The sequence below is a fragment of the Helicoverpa armigera genome, chromosome 13 (genome assembly GCF_030705265.1).
Source record: "Helicoverpa armigera isolate CAAS_96S chromosome 13, ASM3070526v1, whole genome shotgun sequence".
Lineage (NCBI taxonomy): Eukaryota > Metazoa > Arthropoda > Insecta > Lepidoptera > Noctuidae > Helicoverpa > Helicoverpa armigera.
Window position 1 is genome coordinate 3,677,734 of NC_087132.1, and position 16,374 is coordinate 3,694,107.

At 37.1% G+C, this 16,374-nt stretch overlaps 2 protein-coding genes across 4 annotated transcripts; one reads left to right on the top strand and one right to left on the bottom strand.

The window, feature by feature from the left end:
• Positions 1-5,281: 5,281 nt before the first annotated feature.
• LOC110384380 (pro-resilin) lies at positions 5,282-8,268 on the top strand. Of its 3 annotated transcripts, none has more exons than XM_021345647.3 (5): positions 5,282-5,547; positions 5,843-6,616; positions 6,828-7,017; positions 7,359-7,397; positions 7,567-8,268. In XM_021345647.3, the coding sequence occupies exons 1-5, from the start codon at positions 5,539-5,541 to the stop codon at positions 8,145-8,147; spliced, it is 1,593 nt and encodes a 530-aa protein (XP_021201322.3). In that variant the 5' UTR covers positions 5,282-5,538; the 3' UTR covers positions 8,148-8,268. The 3 variants fall into 3 exon arrangements, with proteins under 3 accessions (XP_021201322.3, XP_021201323.3, XP_021201324.3); XM_021345648.3 differs by having other exon boundaries at positions 5,283-5,547; positions 6,828-6,876; XM_021345649.3 differs by having other exon boundaries at positions 5,283-5,547; positions 6,828-6,876; positions 7,362-7,397.
• A 226-nt stretch (positions 8,269-8,494) lies between these two features.
• LOC110384381 (uncharacterized) lies at positions 8,495-15,675 on the bottom strand. Its single transcript, XM_021345650.3, has 6 exons — positions 15,046-15,675; positions 13,716-13,924; positions 11,254-11,389; positions 10,628-10,893; positions 10,443-10,551; positions 8,495-10,112 (listed from the first exon to the last, which is right to left on the bottom strand). Exons 1-6 carry the CDS (start codon positions 15,089-15,091, stop codon positions 10,042-10,044), a joined length of 837 nt encoding a protein of 278 aa, XP_021201325.2. The 5' UTR covers positions 15,092-15,675; the 3' UTR covers positions 8,495-10,041.
• Positions 15,676-16,374: the final 699 nt, after the last annotated feature.

Here is a 16,374-nt window from a genome sequence, read left to right on the forward strand (position 1 = left end):
AACTAATATTTTTTTACTAGGCACGGCCAAAATGATTATTGCGATAAGTATTTCTCAAATTCAATAGATGTTCTGAAAATAAAGTATAGCAAAATGCGTGGTTAAAAATGAAGAAAATAATAAAAATTAAAATAACGAACAGAAAGAAACCTATGTAATGTGGATTATGAGAATTTAAATCTATATTATGTATATGTTACCGTAAGATTACAAACATCGTTAGATTACAATCTATCTCGAGAGATTGTAAACTGTCGAATTATTGTGAACCGTAACATCTGATTGCAATTTAACGCATTATTTTTCGCTATATTATAATCTATCGATGAGAAATTGTCGAATTGTCAACTGTCCGAAAGCTCTCTCTGATTGGTCAGTCTTTTTGTAAGATCGACCAATCACGACCAGCCGTTCTGTTCCCATGGAGTTCCCGTAGAGTTAGGAATGAAATAGAGGTGTCAGTTAAATAAAATAAATGCTCTTCAACAATTCTTCAAGTATTAAATTTATATAAAAATAACTCTTATAAAAATACAGTTAGGTATTTTGTCTTCAAATACAAACTAATATTTAAAAATAAAATAAAAGGGGTGCTAATTAAACAGGCTTCTTTTTAATATCATTATTCGCCCAGAAAAATGTATGTTGCCTTCTAAATTACTAAGTCAGCCACAATTAATAAAGCGTCGAGCATCTAAATAATACTATCTTAGCCACGAGTTATCTTCCACTCTAAATACAACTCAGCATGATGGTTATTTTTTTGCATCTAAATTTGTAGCATGCATTCTAACAGTAAACTTCTTAAATACTATTAAATGACATCATAAAAATATTTATTTACCTTCTAATTTTTTAACTCGTACCTACTGAGTTTTTTGTTTAAAATATAACACATCCCATATTAATTGACCCAGCATGGAAGTAAGCATGCAACATGCAGCAAGCATAACTTCTGTCACGGCTCCGGCGCTGCGGGGCTCCGGCGGTCCCATGCGAGCTTATCGTCGCAGATGGTTTTCACGCTCACCACCGCAGCTTCGGCTTGCTGGCCGGCTCCGCCGGCCAGCCTCAGCCGCGGCGGCGAGCGCTGAAACTACCTGCGCCTCAGCTCGCAGGCCGCCTCGCCCCTCCGCGCCTACGCGGTTTTGAATTGCACTCTAGGGGTAGGGCAGACAAGACTACGTGGAGTCGGTTTTGCAGCGATTCGTTTTCGTCACTAACTTCAATTTTTAATACAATTTTTAATTGTGTGTAATTTGAGTCTTAAAAATTAAGTACAATTTTTGATTTTATAAAAAATTAAACCGTCACTTATTTTTGCACGTCAAAGAGCTGTGACACCGGGAGTTGCAAAGAACATTGTCTTTTTTGACGTTCTACCAATCAGCGCGCAAGATGTATTCCGTTCTACGCCAGTTGACAATTTGACCGCTCTACATCGCTCTCGATCTTACAAAAAGACTGACCAATCAGGGAGAGCTTTCGGACAGTTGACAATTTGACAATTTCTCATCGATAGATTATAATATAGCGAAAAATAATGCGTTAAATTGCAATCAGGTGTTACGGTTTACAATAATTCGACAGTTTACAATCTCTCGAGATAGATTGTAATCTAACGATGTTTGTAATCTTACGGTGACATATATAATTTGACACAATGTAAATAGAGTATTAAAAAATTTATACAGTTAACGTCAGGAGTTCGTATTTTTCTATGACTTGCAAAGATCTGTCTGTTATAACGATTTAAAAAAAATGATTTTTTTTCTATTTCTTTGTGAAATTATGAAGTAACGAAATTCTGGCGTCAACTTTAGCAAGTATTATAGTTGTAGATAGTACCTTTTTAACTGTGATAGATGAGGTAACAATAGGATAGTACCATAGTGATATTAATACCGTAAGACGTTATAGGTAGTATTAGTACCTAATTATTTGTTTTATTTTTCATGTTATTATGTCTATTTAAAACTCAATGAAAATAGTTGTTAAAAGGCTCTGGAGATCATGATGATTTCAAACCCAACGAAAATATTTGAAAATAAGATTTTGTAATTTTTTTGCACTGTTAGTGAGAATTCTTTTAGAACATTAAATTAAAGCATTTAAATAAAACTGCTGCTGTCATACTTCTGAGTAAAACAGTATTAAAATATATATAGTAATATCACACAATTCTGTTACAAACATTTCTACGAGTATTTTGTGTAAAAGTTGACATAAATAAAACAAGAATAAAAACAATAAAATACCTAGTTATTTTTCAAACCTTTACCTATGTTTACATTGAGACCTAAAGTTAAAACTTTTGGACTGAGATTGATTGTAAGTCCTAGCTTCCAGTATTTACGAGTAACTCTACCGTAATATATTCCGTAGAAAAGTGTCCGTCACAGTCGGCGACTAGGTTCCAATGACACTTTACTAAATTAAATACTAGAGTTTCTTCTTAGAACGTTTTACATTTAGGTCATAAATAAAAGTGCTAAGAACTTTGAGGTGGAATATTTCACAGAAAAAAGGGATAAACAACAATAGAAAAGAGCGAACGTATTTACTGTCGCTTATATTTTTCATCAGAACTAAATCTGGATTTTAACACAACGTTAAAAAAGTTGCTTGTTTTGGAATCAATATCTACAAAGACCCAGTTAACTTTTAGACATCAACAAATGAGAAGATTAATAGCAAATCAAACTTGCTGACGCTGCAGCAGATATTCTAAAGAGGCAGGACGATTCAATCTATTTAAGTGAACATACAGCTGGGACGCATATACAACAAAGGGTCGTCGGGTTGGAGCGATGTGCCAGCATACGTCATCAATCTGTCTCGCTGACCCACTTTCGAGTATTGACACAGAGTGCAACACAATTGTACCAGCCTCGACCATAACGATGTAGGATTTATGCATTAGGAATAGCTGATAATCATGAACAATGAGGATCATCGATTCTCGGTAAGTCCGTGTGTAACTCACGAATCGTATTAGGCTGTTTATTGGGCAATGCTTACGAACCCAAGCGCCTCTTGTGATTTCGTGAAACTAATTAAATCTATAGTGCACGGTTCCACGGGAATTCTATTGTACCTTTCATACTGGAATGGCATCATTAAATTCGGAATGTACCAAAATACATTATAATAAAATATGACAGTTATCTATGTAATATGTAGCAATATTTAGTATAAAATTTAATACATTTGGGTCGATAGCAAATATTGTATCGGACCTAGCGTGATTTGCTTGTGGGAATGTGCTGGTAATGCCCATATTTGTTCATCGCGCTCTGATGGCTTATTAAAGGATGTTGCTTATTCTGTGTACATTATTTATAATATTGGTGAACTGTGGATTTGGACTACCGTCTACGGTAATGAAAAAACAGTGCCAATTAGTAAACGGTAAACAAATGGAAAATATGTAATTGCCAAGGTAGAATTGTAAAATAACGTGACAGTTGGAGAAAACCCCTTAAGAACAAACTTCCTCATTAGAGTTATGCAAAACCTCTCAAATCTCGTTATTTGCACGCACATTCAAAGGTGCTTACTTACACACGTGATATGGAAAGGATAGGATGTGCCATTGAGAAAATACATCATTATAATGATTTATTTGCATCGCAAGTAAGTAAACGAACTTCGTTCAAAGGTAGGTAAAGAGCTAGACAAAGTAATAAAATTAAAAATTTTAATAAGTATAAACTTCTATCAGTTACACATTTAAACGTCAAACTACACCAGACTGCACCCAACACTAAGCCTTCACTGAAGTCAATGCAAAACAACGAAAAGCTTTATATATTTCCAATAGGCGTGAGTCATATGTAATGATCATAAATATGATGTTATGAGATCCGAGACACAATAATAACGAGTCCAAAAATCGTGAAGTCATAAGCCTCATTATAAGTGTAAAGTTTCGCAGCACGTTATCAACGCGTCGCGGCGTCGCGGGCGCAGGTAAGGGGCGGCTTGCCTCTGTCGCAACGCGCGCACTCACGACTCGCTAACTAGCGAGGATGACACAGATCACTGCACGGCCCGACATCACGGATACAATGTTCCATTTATAAACAACCGCATATATTAGTAATAAACATAAGAACGCCTGGCTATGCCTGGATCAATAAACTTGTTTTTGACAAAACCATAAAGTTGAGGAGGTCAGATAGGGCAGTCGCTCCTTATAAAACACTGGTACTCAGCTACATCCGGTTAGACTGGAAGCCGACCCCAACATAGTTGAGAAAAGGCTCGGAGGATAAGGTGACATAAAGTTTTTCTTTGAAGTTCAGGCGACTTTCACGCACTCATTGCAAATTATCTGCCAATTTGGTACCTCACGAATACTCACGAGTTACCTTTATAATACTTAAAAATATAATACTTTCGATACTAAATCGAATCTTCATTCAAACTGAACAGGAAGAAATTGACAAATAAGTAAACAAGTGCAGCAGTTGATTGTTATCATTCTCTCAAGAGAATGAGATTGTAAACAGATGAATTATCTACGCAGATTGACAGAACTGAAAAATGTTGTCTATACCTATCTAATTCATCATGTGTGCAGCTGCATTATTCGTTGCACATACATGGGACGAGGCCTAGTTGTCTGACGATGTCCCGATGTCATTCACATGGCCTTCGCTTGTTAAAAATGTGGGTATTCCTAAGGCCTCTCTAGGTGACTGGATCTACAATTATTTATAGTCATGATTTCGATTATTGCCAAATACGTAAGATTTACGATGCAATTTCGTGTTAAAATTTTATTTTTACTAAATATCTACTTGTAACTTGATGGAATGGTACATAGTTTGTTTTTAGTATAACAATGAATAATATCATACATTCATTGAAATAATCATTTGCGTGCAGTTGTTGTGGGGGCTTGTTGGTCTTACTGAACCTATAATTAGGTATGTGAGATTTTTTTGATATGACGTTTTTATTAACTTGACCACACGCACTCGTCCGTCTAATAATATAATTTACGAAAAAGGCAGCACAAAATGAGTGTTCAAAAAGTGTGTTTCTGGTTCTCATGCTTTATTGCAAGTAAAAAGTTTGGGTTTTGCTTATAATCTTGGAACTTGACAAATTATTTCCATGAGCGGTTGATATTTGCAACAATGCAAACCTATTAAGTCTGTAGATATCAATTCTGCTTTGACAGAGCTACTGACAGACAAACATTTATTCAAAATAAATGGGAGCGTTTTGCTGATATTAATTGTATGTATTCGTCACGTAACGGAGTCATTATTTGTCGTTGCATGCGCTCGCGCCGATCCGGGAGTCCCACGGATGACGCGTCGGTGACGGCCGTTCGGCAGATGCACGAAGCTAGACGTAGACTCACGCGTGAGCTGTTGCATCGTATTGGTATCACGCTCACCAGTGCCAACTTTCCTATATAAACAGCGACTATTCAAATTTAATGTATTCAAAAGCTAAAACTTTGTAAAGTAACACATCTTCCAAGCTCAGTTAACTTTAAGGTTTCATGAAAGCACCCCAGTGATGATTTTAGTAAGTGTTTGTTTATAAAGGATTTAAAAGGGATGGATCACCATTATTTTCTGTGTCCTTTGCTAGTATATTCAGTGCGATTTGTAGCGATAAATTTTTTAAATCGAGTTTTTTCTACAATTTTTTTTCCGACATTGCTGAAAATGGTTAAAAAAGCATAAAAATCTGCTAAAAGTTATATGTACTTTTAACAGTAGAATGAAAAATGGTGTTTTCTCTGGTAGAATCCATTTGTCGATTATTCAATGCTTCTTTAACTTCTACTCTACTCTAACAATGATTCAATATTTTTCAGTTCCTATTTTTCTTGCTAAGCGCACTTGCGTGGCCAGCTAGCAAATGTGAGCCTCCTGTAAACAGCTACCTACCTCCCTCTGGCTCTGGTGGTCGACCATCATCTCAATATGGCCCACCTGGCAGTAACGGAGGCTCCGGAGGGGGATCTCAACCAGGTGGTGGATTAGGTCCCTCTGGATCTCAGGATTCTTATTCCAACGGACAGACAGGACCATCTGTAGATACTCAATATGGTCCACCATCGGGAAGAGGTAACGGACAAGGATCGCAAGGGTTTGGCTCCCAAGGACAAGGCGGTTTCAGTGCACCTGATTCACAATACGGTCCACCAGGGCGAGGTAACGGGAGAGGTCGTGGAGGCCCAGGCGGGCCCGGTGGACCTGGAGGTCCTGGAGGCCCTGGAGGTCCCGGAGGTCCTGGTGGTAGAGGCCGTCCACAGTCGTCTTACGGTCCTCCTAATCAACAAGGAGGTACAGGATCAGGAAATAGTGGAGGGCCAGGATTCGGGCAACGACCTGATAGCTCGTATGGGCCTCCACCCACAGGGGGATTCCAGCCTTCAGGCAACGGTCAATCGGCACCAGACTCGAGTTATTTGTCTCCTGGCGGTGGTTCTCAAGCACAGTCTCAAGCTGGAGCTGGATTCAACGGCGGTCCTGGTGGACAGCCATCATCATCATATGGTGCACCTGGCTTTGGTGGTGGTCCTGGCAGCGGTCCGGGTGGGAGGGGCAATGGTCGTGGTTCGAGCTACGATGATGGACAATCTAATGTACGTTTTGCAGAACTCTACTTTTCATTTAAACAAGTAAATCATCAACCACAACGTTTATTTAAAAGTAATTACGTATTCATTCAAATTCCAACTTTGTTTATTTTGGCTCTGGCTATTTTGGATAAGCTGACACGTGTAGTAAGGTTGAGAGGAAAAATAACCTCGCTCTTAGCTATTAAGGTATTGATTTTCCAATGTTGTCTTTCAGGAGCCGGCTAAATACGAGTTTAGCTATGACGTGGACGACGCTCAGACAGGTACTAAATTTGGTCATTCTGAGCAGCGTGATGGCGACCTGGCCACTGGGGAGTATAACGTAGTGCTGCCTGATGGCAGGCGACAGGTTGTCGAGTACGAGGCCGGCCTGCAGGGATACATGCCTCAGATCCGATACGAGGGTTGGTTCATTATCTTGGTTGGCGACGCGACACCTGTGAATAGCTTTGTGCCAAACTGCATTTCTGAAACCAATCAGCCAAAACTAATAACTTACTTGAAACATTCAGGAACAGCTGAAACTATTTTACCCTAAAGTACTCTTCAATTCTAATAAACCCGTCCACTTTATTAGGAAAATTGTTGTTGTTTCAAATTAGCTAATTTCATTGTAAAATTAATGTGAACTAATCTCGGCATTACCTAAACAAAGCTGTTGGTAATTGGAATTTACTTGCTGGTTCAAATTTGTATTAAATTAGTTTTCAGTTTGTTTAATGGATATTTATTTCTTTTCAATCAGGAGGCGGCAACGGTGGCTCTGGAAACGGTTTTGGTCGAGGTAATTAATCCTTTTTATAGTATCTTTTGAAAGTCCTCTTAACAGTCAAAATAGTCTGAACTCTCGATATCGTAAATCACTGCTCTCAAGCTTCATAGGAAAAAACGTCCCAATATTAACCTAAATTATAATTTAATATACTTAAGTTAATATTATATTTATTTAACAGGCGGCAGCGGTGGACAAGGAGGTAGTCAGGGCTACCCTCAAGGCGGTCCTGGTGGGAACTTCCCAGGCGGCGATGGTGGTTTCCCGGGATCTGGTCAAGACCAGCCCGGCTCAGGACGCTATCAAGACGCCGGCGGCTTCGGACAGGGTAATACTGGTAGTCAAGGCTTTATGGGCTATCCAAGTGGACGGCCTGGAGGTAATGGCAGAAATGGTCAGGGATCCCGTGGGCCAAACCAAGGCTCGCAAGGCAGTTCGGGAATTGAAGATTTGAACGGCGGTGGTAATGGTTATCCTAGTGGAGGACCGCAAGGTAACGGTGGTTACCCCAGCGGTGGTTCCGCAGGAGGTAATGGCGGGTACCCTAGCGGTGGCCCTGGAGGCAATAATGGAGGTTTCCCTGGTAGTAACGGAGGTAACGGTGGTGGTTACCCAAGTGGCGGACCGAATGGAGGTGGAAGAGGCGGGCCCGGAGGACAGGGTCGAGGAAGAGAACGCCCCGGATCTCAGAATGGTGGTAGCAATGGCGAAGAAGGCTACCCAAGCGGTGGACCCAGTGGCCCTCGAGGCTCTGGTTACTGATGACAAAACAACGAAAGCAGCACGACGAACCTTAATGATAAAAACAAAACGCTTCCGTGAGTTTCACACTTACGAACTTAAATGAATTTATATAGCTTTGTAAATAAATTATGTAAAAAAGTCTCCGTTTTTGTAACTCACTATATTTCCTTTATTTATAAAGTACAATCGGTATTCATGCAAAGCAGTCATATCGCTATCACAACCCTTCTAATTAGTATGGTATCGCGTTCACAAAATATAATAACAAAAAATGATTCAAGAAAATAATAGTGTAAATGCATAGAAAACAATATAATAATTATTACATTCGAATGCATCAGAGTATCACGAAAAAAACATAAATAAAATAACAAGGTTTACTAAGCCGCAATAGAAAAGGATGAGATCTACACGCATGTCGGATACTTGATACGCAATACTCACTAAGTCGCCTGCTTAAAGTGCCTCATAATAATATTGTATATTAAAGTGCTAGAGAAAATATTTAGCACAGCCCTACATCTAGATATAAGTATATCAAATCTCACCCTAATCCCGCAGGATACGAAAATATTACCTACACATTTTGGTCGTTGTAATTATTTCTTAATCGTTATTAATCTATACACAGTCAAGCTTAGCTTGATTTCTCATGATTACAAGTTAAAGCCATATAATAATTATTATGCTTAAGTAAAGGTAGTATTAATATTTTATACATACATGTACTTAAAACGTACCTAAGTACATTATTAAAATCTACGTCGAAAAATAACTTACGTCTTTATTTGTTACATTCGTTTTGAAAGGTGGCCAAAAATGTGCACAGTTAAACCATCAAAATATTAAAAGTTATAAATAAACTCGGAAGCAATGTACCTGGGATACTTCCAAAAAATCTTTATATTGTACCAAAAAAATGTAAATACATATAACATCATGAAAGTCTATTGAACCAACCAGCACTCCTTTCTATGGAAGCTACTACATCTTTTGATTACCATTTTTCTAAAAACAGTTCAATTATGTAGGCACACCTAAAGAAAAAACTGCTTTTAAACAGCTATACTTAGTAAAAACCAGATAATTGACAATCACATAACTAATTTAGGCCACACAATATATTTCCCTGAAATATAATTGCTTGCGAGTGCGACTGCAGAAGTTGAAATCAAAAACATTTTAAAAGTTGCCAGTATTAGATAGCACAAAAATACTTCGTTGCGAAGAGGACGAAAACATTTTGCTTTACAGTAAAAGAAATAAAAAAACTGCGGGCCCGCAATTTGTCTCTCAGGACACACCCGCACTTCATACATCAACTGAGAAAAAGCTTATGTGGCTATTTTTACGTATGTATGTGTTACTCTTTTTGTGTGTTGTTTTGTTCGTTTAAAGTTGGCTTGGGTACTGAATTTAGGTCTTAATATGCATGTTAATTGCTAATTAAGAAGGTCTTTAGGATTTGATCAATAAACTTTTAGTTGCTCAATAAATTAGTTTAACTTGCAATTGGTTTAACGATACAACTTGTCTGCAATTCAAGTGCTTAGGTAATAAGCGTAAGCAGAACGATTGCCTGCACAGCACAGTTCACGAAGGTAGCTAGTATAATTGTTACGTTCCGAAACGACACTATTCAAGATTGCGAACGCTTTGCTTCGTAGGACCAAGTTCCCTAGTTAGTTACAAGTATATGTACAGTTAACCTACACGAACGTTTCCTGATGTTCAAGTTTTGTGAACTTTCAAAGAATTGTTTAACCGTATCTAAAATGGTCTACAGTGTATTCGCCACGTTTTGCTACAAAACACTCGAAATTTGAACCGTGAAATATTTTGTCAAACAAATAAAATAAAAGTTTGAATGTGAACATTTCTGGCCTCCTATGCTGACTGCAATATCACGGTGTTACAATAATATTAAGAAAATAATTGGTATGAGCAAAGATGCTAATGAGTCATCCACCACTGTAGCGTCATCTGAAAATAAAAGCTTGACATTACTAATTTTGCCTGGCCATGTTTAATTTCCAGTTAGTTTTGGAGGTCCAATATAAACAGGACATTGTTCTCCAAAAATAATTTTGGAAATACTCGTTATCTTCATGTTCCTTCATGTGTTATGGCTATGGAATAAAAGAGTTGTTGAACAAACAAAAATATTGTTTGTTCAACAACATGATTACCATTTGCGATAACAGACTGTTTGGCCCATGAAACAAGGCCGATTATATACGAAAACTTGATATGGGGTTTGCAAACTGTTTTATATGTTAGATATTTCCGAGTTTCTTTTAATTTAATTGTTACCTTTGATTTCTTTTGCCTCGGGTGCATCCGTGCCAATTGAATAAGGTAATGCAATGTAATGGGTTGACTCCGTTTCTCTCTGGTAGAGCGGTGCTATCGTAGCTTGGCACTAAAATCAATATAAATACATTAATATACAGCTCTTAAAACTAAAATGCAAGGCCACTACCAATTTAGAAACTCACTTTTAGCTTTATGGCCCCATTAATAAAATCAGAAGTAGTCGCATAGAAGCTTAGCTGCAATATAGTTTCAGCTGCATCAGGCCGTTCCGCGGACACTCGGTACCAGGGTCCCAGGATATACGAGGAGGGTGCTGGCTTATCATTCACGAGCCACTTGAGATGGGCTTTAGGTCTGGAAGGAGGTAGCGAGCAGTTCGCCACTACCATGTCATCGAAGTTGTATTGTTCTTTTAGGCCTGTTACGCGAGGACGGCCTTTAGGCAGTACTGAAACAAAAATAATAAAGTATGAAGCAGGTTTATGCGTAAAAAGTTCAAATGCAAAGAAGTCGCAAATGTGATCTGTTATCTGGGATGCTTCCAAAAATAATAAGCGAACCTAAATTGAATTTAAAAATCTGAGGAAAATAAATAGGTAACAAAAATATTTTCAAGTAAGATTCAGGTTACAGTCAATTACAAAATGGAAAATTCCACTAAATCTGAAAGTAAATAATAATAAATAGAACGTCAAGAAAATAAATCTGATTCGAAGTTTGTATTTTGTAACTATTCCTCGCTCAGAAAATCTGCAACTCTAGTTGTATTGTTTTTGCATCAGTGATAAGCTTAATAAAGTGGACTTACAATGTATATTGATATATTTCTGTCTAAAGACAGTTGTGAACTTAGGCGCTTCTCCGGAGACCTCACAGCGGTAGTGTCCCGCTGACTCCTGTGTCAGGTTCACTAGAGCTACCACCGTGTTTGAAGAACGCGATATCTGCAAAAAAAAATATTGTACTTAGTTAAAGAAATAGAAATGGGAAATGTAAATAACTGTAGTTATATTTTTAATAACTAACATGTAGGTATATCAGCAGATTACAGTCAGATAAGATTTATTTACAACAAAGTAGTGGACAAAACAGTTGCGTTAGTTTCTAATTTATTGTTCACCACTCCAATGCATCGTTATTACAAGGACGTAAAATGTACCTATAAAACAACTATAACCATTTTAGAAGTGTGTTTAATTTTACACTCTGTGTGACACTATGACAAAGCCACTATTTCCCATACACTGAAGTCCGAGTGCACACTAATAACATCATATTACCGGCGACGTAATGTAATCGCTTTGACTAATGATATAAAATGGCCAGAACCAACGTTTGTAACATTCTTGCGATGCTATAAAAACGTAAAAAGAAATGAGCGATTTGACAGGTGTTAGAATTGGCGGGCATCTCATAAAATTAAAACAATTTCGTGATTTGAAGCATTTTGTCCCGTGAACCGTTTAACTGAAAGCTAAATGTTAAAAACTAAGAAATGTTTTCTAAAGTTACGTTAGTTACAAACAATCATTAGGAGTTTCCACGATCACATTTAGATTTACTTATGGCTAATATAAAAATATTCATACAAAACAGTTATTTGAAGCGTCCGTCGCTGAAGAAAGTGTACCTATATTGCGCGAAAAGAGCAAATACTAAGCGAGTTGAAAGTTGTTTTCAAGTATTGCTGATATTTTGAATAGTTACTCACAGAGTTACAGATAGCTTTTTCCTTGCCGCCGATTCCGAAGTTTGATCGACAGAATATGTTCGATGACATGACTGAGACGAGAGATAGTTTTGTAACTTTTTTAGCGATGAAATACTTGAAGATGATCCCTTAATTATTAACAAATGATTATTTAATATTTTGTGTTAATGAGACGAGACAAATGTATGTAGGTATAATGTTTGTTCATCGCACGAAATAAAACGTTAGCGTCTTACTGTCTAGCGTGTCTAATAGCCTAATTTCAATAAATTAATTTCAGACTCCGAAATTGTATATTGTGATGAAAATTTTCTGTAATCTGTTATAACGAAATAATGATAAAATATGTAACGTCACTGTACTAAATTGTTACCATGTGTTATTGTTTCTATAAAAATCATTTCTACTTACGTAAACAGCTGACATTGAGCATATTTATATCACGCATATTGTATGAATTCGAATAGATATAGGTTATATATTTTTAGAATTTTTAATTGATGCGAGACGCGACGTCAAACGATAAACACACGTGTATCTTAATTGTTGGAAAATGGCTTCAAAAAAAGATGGGTTTTCTGTGTAACTAAATACTTTTGTACCTAGACAAACAATATCCTATTCTACAGGTATCGAACCCACAATCACGCTTAAGATGTTTGTGGTTTACCACTAGGCTATCGGGACTTTCACAAAGCTTCGTCAGATTTCAATGAAATAAGTAAAAGGTTACCCCTTTGAATGTTACAGTGAATCGTCGCAATATAGAATTCATGAATAATAATTAATCATATGATTTATTAGTACAGTGTTGACATTTTGATGTGATCGCCTAGTTTCTGCTCAGACAGTTGCATTGTTAAATGTTACATAAACATTATCATGGTGATATTACATACAACAATAAGGGTAAATAAATTTACCATTATGTCGTTTACACTACTTATATGTTATATGGTTTTTCGCCTTTTGCATTATTCTGTCTGATGATTTAGTTTAGACAATGGGTGGTATCTAGTTAAAAATTATGTTAAATAAAATAAATTACAAATGTTCTTCATTGTCAAACAAACGTCCGACTTTACGGTGGACCAAGTTAAATTAGTTAAGAGTGACATTATCAATCCGACAAAATCATTTTAGTATTTAGTAGTATCAACATGATCCGAGCCGAACGCACCGAACGGCGAACGAACAGAAGTCATCCGAATTCGTCTGTCATTTCTGAGTACCAGATTCGGACGATTCGAATGATTCGACGCGTGCAAGTGTTCGAGATTTCATAAGCATTCATGAAAATATTTCTTAAATTCTTTTCGTTCAGCGCTCTACGTTTTTTGGCTCTGATTGTGTGTTCACCATAAACCTCTCAATGCACATCAAAGGAACCCTGACAGCTAGACATAATACACTCCTACGCAAGCAACCAAAAAGATGTAAATAATGCTATAAATGTACGAACATTTTGGAACAATCGGTGGCTTTGTTTGCAAAGACTAATTGCAAAGAAAGGGTCGGTACATAATCTTTTAATTTACCTAATGTTTTACATTTCTCACCTCAACACTAACTCCAGGAGTTGGAAAGTAATATACAGGAGGGTCATTCTTAGGAACGAAGCGGTAGAACTCGCGGCCATCTTTGTACCACTTGACGGAATACAGGGTGTCTCCTTCCATGTCGTACTGACAGCCGAGAAGGGCCATCCCTCCTTCTGGCTCATGTGTCGGCACTCGAAGCTCCACCAGACGCAAGCTTCTTACTGCATCTGAAACGTAATAAATTAAATCTTGATAATCTTAATGGGGCACAAAAGGACAAATTGCACAAATATCTTTATCCAAAGTTAACTATATAAAACTTCATCAAAATCATTTTACTGGTTTCACTAATAAGATGCCAAGCAAGCTTATTTCTACATTTTAAGCGTCTACTTATTGGGCTAAACTTTCTCCAGATCGATTTTTGGTTAAGGTTAAAGCAGGTTGACTACCTATTTCTGTTTCATCTCCATAAGGTAAGATAAAGGGACATTAGCGTAATGTGACAGCATCGTCATCACTGTTCTGGCACCTATATGATCTCTGTAAGGCATGAAATGATCTTAATGTGCCAATGAATCGATTGAGCTCAACATCACACTTGGAGATTTCTTACTACTGCACATCCGAAGCCATACAAACGGTGATTATAGTTAGGTAATAGACAAATCCTCAATTGCCTAATGGCATTACTTATTTCGGCCAACGATATCGCGGCATCAACTTTGTAGACATCGAGTCTCCTCTGGTTAACATTGTCTAGCCTATTATACGGTCTGACAGAAATAACCACTATATTAATATAATTTATATTTAATTAGTTGGTAGAATGATATAATTTGTTTGCACACAGAGAGATTCAATTATAAAATATTGCAAAACAAAATATAAACTGATAAAGGTAAAGGCCAGTATTAATATTTTATCATGTTCAAATTTATCGTTACACGTGACTGTGGTATTATTTTCGTTCTGTTATAATAGTATTCGAAAAATAAAGCAGGCTCATCTGTTATTATTCTTAATTAATATCCTGCGTTTTTCAATGAGCTACCCTCACGGAGGATGGCCTGAACAGGACAATGCTCAGAGTAGTTTCCTTACACGAAGTGATTACTTATTGTAAATAAGTAAGTTTATCCATTTAGTTTTATCCAAGACTACACGTTAACTGAGTTCTGTCATAGAGTATTATTGCCTATGACTCATTCACAGTTACAGAAGTAGAACTCTACTATGCACACCTATGTGTCTAACCGTCGTGGATGTGTACGCTCATAGTGGCCAAGAGTACATACCGGGATGTCAACTAATGTATAGTATAATAATGTGCACTGAACTACAATACCTTGTGTCCACAACAACAACAACACTAGCATCGTCCTCCCAAACATTTTGGTGTAGTGTGCTCAGCAGTCTGTCCACATAACCCCGCGCGCACTGCACAGAACCAGACACCGATCACTTCACTTCACATCACTGGCGTCCATCACGGATAAATCACTGACTCGAACAGTTTAACTGAACATCAATAACAATTGTACCTTTGAATTCACTTAAAATCTGCCGTTCGCGATGTCTAAATAGGCCAGCGAAATTCCGGCGACACGAATCTAAATTTAAAACTGGTCGCCACTGAACTGTCTAGCGCATGCGCCGTGCTAACAGCGTACTGCCAATATCAAAAAGATTGCGTGCTGACGATTATTATTTGCAATTTTTATTTAATTTAAAGCGTGCACTTTTTGCCGTGAGCGTACCCGCGGTGAGGGTGGGTGGCGTGAGTTCAACAAATAATTATTCGGCTGCACACGTGTGACTCAGGCCAAATATATGCAGTAATGTAAATTATAGTGTAACCAGCAGCATTAATTAATGTGATAAAAGACTTTACATAGCTAATAGTTTGTTTGAACAACAATTAATTATTATTATTTTGTAAAGGTTCATGACACGCGGTCGAGTGAGAAAATATTGAAAGGTTGCTAAATATTTGAATGAAGTTGGCGTGTATTGTTGTGACTTTTATTGTGCGCGGGATCAAAGGCTATCCTTTTGTCATGAAAAGAGAAAAAAATTACGATATGGCACCCAACATTTTTATAAAATAAAGTTGTAGCCGCATTGCATCAATTGTTTTTTTAATGTGTTCATCGAACTTCGACTTTGCGGTACTACGATACGATCCATTGACATAATTTTTTAAGGCCTAAGTTAATTTTAGAACACAAGTTACACAAAAGGTCCTTTAAAAACATAACGGTCCTTTGAAGCAGCTAATTCGAATTAACATAAAGTGAATATCAAAGAAATGAATTAATGGTATTATCTTTTTCATTGTACCTCAGCTAGAGGTCAGGATCCGGAGTTATCTGCTCTCGGTAATTTCAATGTTATTGTAACGAATTATCTAATGAAAACATTGGCTAAGATAAAGCTAAAGACACGGCACTCTCGCTTATTATGTTATTTTATAATTTTTTCTTTCGCACTTATATTTTAATCCGCGCGAAGTTTTTTTTTGTCAAAGTGTATAATTCTGTTACCACGGTTGAGGACTTGGTTTCATAATTAAAGGTTACAATAACACATGAAGAATTTGACTACATTTTATTTAGGTAATTAAATTAACTTTACCATAAATGCAGTCTTTATTTTGGTTTCTCATTCACTAAAA